This window comes from Tachysurus fulvidraco, chromosome 25 (assembly GCF_022655615.1).
Source record: "Tachysurus fulvidraco isolate hzauxx_2018 chromosome 25, HZAU_PFXX_2.0, whole genome shotgun sequence".
Taxonomy (NCBI): domain Eukaryota; kingdom Metazoa; phylum Chordata; class Actinopteri; order Siluriformes; family Bagridae; genus Tachysurus; species Tachysurus fulvidraco.
The window spans coordinates 8,136,659-8,144,432 of NC_062542.1; the positions used below are offsets into that span (position 1 = coordinate 8,136,659).

The following is a 7,774-nucleotide window of genomic DNA, read 5'->3' on the forward strand; positions in this document are numbered from 1 at the left end:
CTTTTGGGCCTGTGAAAATGGAGGTACTATGTACAAAAATGGCTGTAAGGTTTAAAACGGACAATGCAACATTTTTGTAAAACACCTGAAAAATTAAGCTGAAAGTCTACACAACACTCACATCTTGTTTGCTTCATTTCAAATCTATTGTGGTAGCATATAGAGTTACGATTGTCGTGCCACTCCCCAAATACTTATTGAACTATAATATAATCATGCGTTTAGTATATTTAAAATTTGCAGTAAAACTTAAAACTATTATTTGAGGAGTTTCTATATAAATTTAATAAATCAGAATGGCCTCAAATATTTAAAAGTGTAAGAGAAAAGAGTATTCAACCTTTTACATTTGGCACCATATCTGATTTAAGAGTCAGTGCTGGGGTGAGTGCTATGTCATGTTGCAGGGTGCCTTATTTTTTACCTTATTTTTAATAAATAGATAAATGTTGAGGCTAGCATTTATGTTTTAAATATATAGCATGACTATTTAACTGTGATATGGCACATTTATTATGACAGATTATTATTACAGGACAGAGCATAAGCCCTAGAGAGGCAGGACTAGTCAGTCAGGATGGACCTCTGGAGAAACAGCCCTTTATGGTGGCCTTTTTCAAGGTAAAAAAGTTCCACATACGCACAACCCGCTCTATAGGAAAACCCAGACAGCAGAGCCGCAATCGTTCCAATTATCCACAGGAGGCACAAAAAGGCTCAGGATACACAGGTTGGTTTCACATTCCACTATTGCTTAGGAAATAAGCTTCACATTTTAAGCAGTTTAGTCCTTCTTGGTTTATTAAATGTAAAATAACTTTATATTTGTGTCTTGGTGTGTTTGAACTAAACAGAAATTGTCTGTACTGAATACATTTAAGTACCATCAGAACGTCACAAAATTTTGAGGATAATGTGACAGTGAATGTGTGCACAAGTTACTGTGACCCAGACCAGACATTATATTTGCAGAAGTGCCTTTCCATCAGAAAAAAAAATATACAATTCACTTTATCAAGTTTTAATCCATCCGTTTATCCATCTTTTGAACCATGGGTCACTGATATGCTGGAGCCTATCCCAGGAGACTTGGGACACAAAGCATGGGAGACAATTTAGAGATATCATTAACCACAAGGATGACATTTAAACTACACAATAGGATTTAATATTGAGAATTATTAGTGTCATAGTCTGATATTCATGGGAAGTTCACACCTTTATAACAGTTTGAAAAGAGTTGAAAAGCTCCCACATACATTGAATAAACATTAGCAATAAAATGATTTAATTCCAATTTGTTGTACTTTTATAATTTGTTAATTATATTATGTTGTACTTTTATCATTTGTTAAAATTCGTCCCTGTGTTAACACACACTATTGATTAAGGAACACATGTTTGAAATCAAATGAGACTCTAAGACAGTAATAATAAAAAGTCGAGAAAATCTAGATTTGTATTCCAATATTATGCTATTTGTTATTGAGTGTGCATGTTTAGGTCCCTGGTTAAAGTTCCTTGCTAATCACTGGAAGTTTTTTAGTTCAGCCCATAAATAAGGTCTATAAATCAGGAGATTTGTAATCTCAGTTTAGTGGCACCTTTCAGTACAGTAGTAGCAAAGTTTTTGGCAGGTGTAATTAAAATGCTACACTATTAATCCATTAATTGTCTTCTTTTTTGCTGAGCATTTTTGTTTTGGATGTATTGTTAGTAGATTGTATTCAGGTTTTCCTAGCCTTGTCTTGAACTATTTCTTGTTATTGTTTATCCTAGTGTTATATTTGAATATATTGAACCTATTAACACATTCCGTTCCATTCTATTTCCTTTATGTAGAATTTACAGCAATGGATATTATCACAAATAAGCTTTTCCGAAATATGAAAAAACAGATCCATTTCCAGCCTGAGGCCACAGTGGCAAGTAAAACTCAATTGAGGAAGATGTGATTAGATTAGATTCAATTTTATTGTAATTGTGCAAAGTACATGAACAAAGCCAATAAAATTCAGTAAGTATCACAGAGTGGAAAAAGACTGGTTTACATAACAATAGGCAAGTTATTTACTGTGGTGTAAGACAGGATGGCATTTACACTTAGGTGCTAGTGATTATAATAAATTATTCTTAGCTGAAGAGAAATTAAGCAACACTTGTAAAAATTGTGTTGAATTTACTTAAAGTATACATGCACCATTTTTGCATCTTACTTTTTAATTAAATTCAACTTGAAGCAATTTTTTTTAAACTTTCAAGAAAAGCTTTGTGTACATAAATATAACAAAGTTCACAAGTTAACATTTATTTTTTAAACATGCCACAAGTTTCCTAATTTTCACAAAGGAGAGTGCAGCATAATATTGTAGAACCAGATGATTATGTCTAAACAATTAGACTTTTTCAAACATATTTTGAGGTGTTGGAAAGTAATAGTCAAAACAATAACAATGGAATGAAGAATCAATGAAGAATCCTATTTTTCAGTGATTGAATCTTTGGAGAAAGTTTACCACGTTATAGCTCCAGAAGAACCAGAACATTTAGATCTACTAAGTGATAACGATAAGTCAAATAAGACCTGAGCCAGGAAAGGGCTGTCCAACTAGTTCTTGTTGAATAGCATGGTCAATGGTGTCAAAAGCACTAAGCAATAAGATCAAGTAACACCAGCAAGGAGACACAACCCTGGTCACAGGGTAACAGGTCATTTACCACTTTAACCGGTGCTGTTTCTGTGCTATGATGAGGTCTAAATCCCGACTGATACACTCCATGAATGGTATTCTTTTACAACCATTTCTAGGATTGTGGAGATGCAGTGAATGTTTGATTTTGGCCTATAGTTGGACAGAGGTCGAGGTTGGGTTTTTTAATGAGAGGTTTGATAACAGCTAGTTTAAATGATTTAAGCACATAGCCAGTACTAAGGGAAGAAAATTAAAAATTTCATAACAAAGCTTAGTGAAATGTTGAAAAAATGTTTTTTTTCAAGCCACTATATCCTCCTTGCGTTGTGTTCATCTTGTGCTGAAAATGCATTTCCACAAGAAAAAGTATTTTTCTGGCAAAAACATATGTGTAGCTGAACAAGGTAGTTTTCAGTGATATTTTTCACATATTTGGCATTAATTCTGATAGTAAATGTAGTTGTATACCTTAAAATGCAAAATTTCATAAAGCTTTCATAATTTTACTGAAGCATTTTATGAAGGGTCCTTTTTATTCCCCCTGACAGCAAAATCACCTGCAATATTTCACCTGCAGAAGACAAAAATATAGCTTGTTTTAATGTAAGAGGAAAGTAAAAGCTTGAGTGGCATATGCTACTATAAACATCTATCTGTTTATAGAATTTTTTTTAAGTTAATTGAATTTTTTAACCTTTGATATCATTTCCATGATTTGGGGATCATTATGTTCACACACTCTTTTCTCTAGCAGATTATAATAGCAGTGATCAGAAGACAGCCTGCAAAAAACATGAACTATATGTTAGCTTCAGAGACCTGGGCTGGCAGGTAAGAATAGACACAAACATTGAAACGTTGTAATTGTCCATTAACCCTTCCCATTTTTTCTCTTTCCAATAGTTGGCTAACACAATGTAAAACTCTCATTTTCAACTTTTCTGGGAATACCTGAAAACCTGCACATGCATGTGCTTATCCAGTGAGTTTGAGTATTAAAGAAACTACTGACCTAAGAAATCTCGAGTTTACACAGAATAAACAAAAATATCCATGCACTGCATTTCGGCAGGCAAAAATCGACCAGACAGGTTAACTTTCACCCACACACATCAATGAGCCTTGGGTGCCCATGCCCCTGTCACCTGTTCATTGGATGAAATCTTTCATTTCAATAAAGAATCCTAGTTGAGCTGAACTTACTCAGCTCTACTAACTGTTGACTTGGTTCCTAATATATTCTACACCATGACAGGTTGCCACTTTAACAAGATTTTTTGTAAGTGTAATGTTTTTGAAAATTTTAATGCCCCTGTACTGATCATTACCTATCAACAATTGAGATACCATGCATGCTTTGTAAGCTCTATTCAAAACATGGCTTCAGCAGTTGTATTCTTTGATGAAGATTCTTTGATTTCTACAGAAATTATTTACTTGGGTTTAGTCAAGGCATTTTAACAGGGGTGTGTAGACTTTATATAAAGTATATCCTTTGTACAAAATCTATCCTATTTTCAGCTATAAATATAAAAATCTAAAATAAACATTTCAGGATATTTCTTCTGTTTTTAATTGATGGAAAATGCTTCCATACTTTAATTAATAAAGTTGTCCAATTCCTACTGCTGGGAATGATGCTGACATTGCAACACTTCAACACTTTCAATAGATTCTGTCTGATTTGGTGAACCAGTTGAAAATAACAATTACTTTACAAACTTAACAAACCTATTGTCCAAGATTCCACACTTTGTTTTTTTTCTGTTAAATATGTGCATCATCTGGTAACTTGAATTTTCAATGTGAACACACTACACAAACCAGTATTTGTACAACAAAATAGCATAAGTATGTGAATTTAACTCTTTTTTTTTATTATTAAATAAATTTCATGACAAATTCATTTATTCACCTTTGGGAACCTCTTTATCCTGGTCAGACTCATGGTGGATCCATTGATGCAAAATAGGAATAAACTAAAATAAAATGAATCATAATTTACCAGGACGTAAACTAAAATAAAATGAATCATAATTTACCTGGACTTTACCTTGACAACTCAAAACAGCATATGATGTCTATTATGCCATCTATTTTTATGTTGTTGTTTTTATTAAAATATTGCTTCTAGATTATGGCAACTAAACTAAAATAACTTCATTATTTTTATTTGTTTTTTTTGTTTTGTTTCCAGGATTGGATAATTGCACCTGAAGGCTTTGCAGCTAATTACTGTGATGGAGAATGCTCATTCCCATTAAATGCTCACATGAATGCTACAAATCATGCTATTGTACAGACTCTGGTGAGGCATAACTTACCACAAAGTAAATCTCCCTCTCTCTCTTACAAAGAAATTATTTGTAAACATTATTACATTATTAAAATATTATTAATATTTTTATTTTATTTTTATTATGCTACTTAAGGGATAGAGTGCAGACATGTACTTTCACTACATTAAAAAATGTAAAGTAGCAAAATAACTTCCCTGCAGGTCCACCTGATGAACCCTGAGAACGTACCAAAGCCGTGCTGTGCTCCAACGAAGCTCCATGCCATCTCTGTGCTGTATTTTGATGATAACTCCAACGTCATCCTGAAAAAATACAAGAACATGGTGGTGCGTGCATGTGGCTGTCACTGATATTAAGAAGGTCATGCAAGATTGCCCCTGCCAAACAGCTTCACCTCAGAATGTGGGAGCATGTGTGTGTAAGAGAAAGTTGTTCAGAATACTTGGGGATCATTTTTGGGAACATTAAGGATTACATGAGGAATGTAATTTTTATTTCTATTTCCTGTCAGTCACAATCTGGAAAGTATGGACACTGAGCATCCTGTATACACATTTATATATAATATATTTTATATTTATTCTGTATTTAACCAAAGTTTTATTTTACCAATTCATATTGTCAATAAGAAATAAATGACTAATGTTACATACATTCATATAATAGCACACACACACACACACACACACACACACACACACACACACACACACACACACACACACAAAAAGCATCAGTTAACTTTAACATCGGGACTGTTTTTAGGCCTTAATAAAATGGCAAATCTGACTCTTCTGTTCTCTCAAAAGCTACTTTACACCTTAGTCAACAAAAGTTGACACCTGAGACAAAATGTGCTTGTATGTGTCTATGTAGGTATTTTTGTGGCATTTGTTTAATACCTGCACAACAGGTTGGAAAAAAGACATTTTAGTTTTTAAAAACACTTTTATGGTGGCTTTAATAATACAGTTTGCAAAACAGATTGGGGTCCTACAAACTTTAGTACATATCACCCTAGTGTCCAGTTACTGTATAACTAAAGAGAACAATAAAAATATATATAAATTAACTTAAGTATAAAATGTTGGCTAAAACCATTTGGCTGAAGGTGGCCATGTTTATGAACAAGATACCCAGTAGAACTAAAAATCCAACTTTAGTAGGACAATTCAGTCCTTCCATTTTCTGGTTCACTTATCCTAGACAGGATCAGGGTGACACAGGGCACAAGGCTGTGGACACTCTGGATGGGATACCAACCCATCACAGGGCACGAAAGCATAAGCACACCCATTCATTCAATTACAGTTGTTTTGTGTCGCAAGCCGTGGCCTAATGGTTAGAGATTCTGACTCGTAACCCTAAGGTTGTGGGTTCGAGTCTCGGGCCGGCCACGACTGAGGTGCCCTTGAGCAAGGCACCGAACCCTGCTCCCTGGGCGCCGCAGCATAAATGGCTGCCCACTGCTCCTGCTGTGTGTGCACTTTGGATGGGTTAAATGCAGAGAACGAATTCTGAGTATACTATGCCATGCTTACCTTCATTGATTCACATTTAGAAGACATGCTGTCTATAAAAAAAACACCAATAATATTAGATTCTGCTGTTAAATGCCTGCTGAAGTCTGACTGGTGAATGGTTCATTAATTTATTTAATATAATTCAGTTATCAGAAAATAGCCCCGCTCTCTTTTGTATGACTGTCTGTTGTTATCTTAGCCTAGCAAAAATGGTTTAATTATTTTGTTCTGTTTCACAAATTGAAAGTTTTCGCCCACATTCTGGCAAAGGCTGTGAAGCAATTCTTCTTGATGTAGGACAAGATTTTGAGATCATAAAGAGATGCATATAAAGTGCAGCTAAGTTCAGATGACTGTTTCTCAAGTTTACTTAAGCTGACATTTTGTATGCAGCGTCTCTGTGCTAATCAGCAAGGGTTATCACTGATATACTGGCTCCAGTTCAATATCCCACCCTCTACTGATGAAAATGGTTAGTTATACCAACCTATTTCTGAGTATTCCTTCTAGCAATAGGTTTAATTACATTTGACTGATATACTTTCTGCCATCTTTAATGTTTTAAAATAAAATTAAAAGCCAAAAAATCCTTTTCAAACTAATCCTAAGCCGTTCATCTGATCAGCATAAAATATGAACTCTAACAACTAGAAAAGCTGACAAACACACTGATACAATTTGCATTGGCTTCCGGTTGTTAAATCGGCCTCCAATATCCACACATCACAATCCAATTGAGCATGCGTTGAATTTCTAGGACAAACAAGTCCGATTCATGGAGTCCCCACAATTTACAGGACTTAAAGTATATTTGTGCCGGATACCACAGCATGCCTTCGGATGTCTTGTGGAGTCCATGCCGTGGTGGATCAGAGTGGGTTTGGTTGTACAATTGACCTACACAATACTAGGCAGTTGTTTTTAACGTTATGACCGATGGCAACAAGCAAAACCTTAAGCTTCAGCAATGAAATGACAAACAAATCCTCCATTTATATGCTATCATTTCTTTTGTTTTCATAAAATTATTAGTTTTGTCATTATTTAAAAAATCATGATGGTTTGTTTAATCTTTATTTTCACCCACTTCCTTCAAACTTAAAGTCTAAAATGAAAGGTCAACTGACCTTTGAAATGTTGTGCACAAAACGGGATGTCGCAAAGTATCATTTGTCCAAAGTACTCCAGATTTGTATTCCAAGCCAAATGTGTCACATTTTCATAATAAAAAAAAATCATTGGAGTTATTACAGCCCAA

At 34.4% G+C, this 7,774-nt stretch overlaps 1 protein-coding gene across 5 annotated transcripts in view; it reads left to right on the top strand.

The window, feature by feature from the left end:
- bmp6 (bone morphogenetic protein 6) overlaps positions 1 to 6,569 on the top strand; it is a 33,290-nt gene extending 26,721 nt beyond the window's left edge. For 2 of the 5 annotated variants that reach the window (XM_027172535.2, XM_027172544.2), the window contains exons 4-7: positions 536 to 730; positions 3,445 to 3,524; positions 4,891 to 5,001; positions 5,194 to 6,569. In XM_027172535.2, the coding sequence (XP_027028336.1) occupies positions 536 to 730; positions 3,445 to 3,524; positions 4,891 to 5,001; positions 5,194 to 5,343 (536 nt within the window). In that variant the 3' untranslated portion in view covers positions 5,344 to 6,569. Of the gene's footprint in view, positions 1 to 535; positions 731 to 3,444; positions 3,525 to 4,890; positions 5,024 to 5,193 lie in introns of all 5 variants that reach the window. The other 3 variants (XM_027172554.2, XM_027172559.2, XM_047808437.1) reach the window with 2 other exon arrangements.
- The last annotated feature ends 1,205 nt before the right edge of the window (positions 6,570 to 7,774 follow it).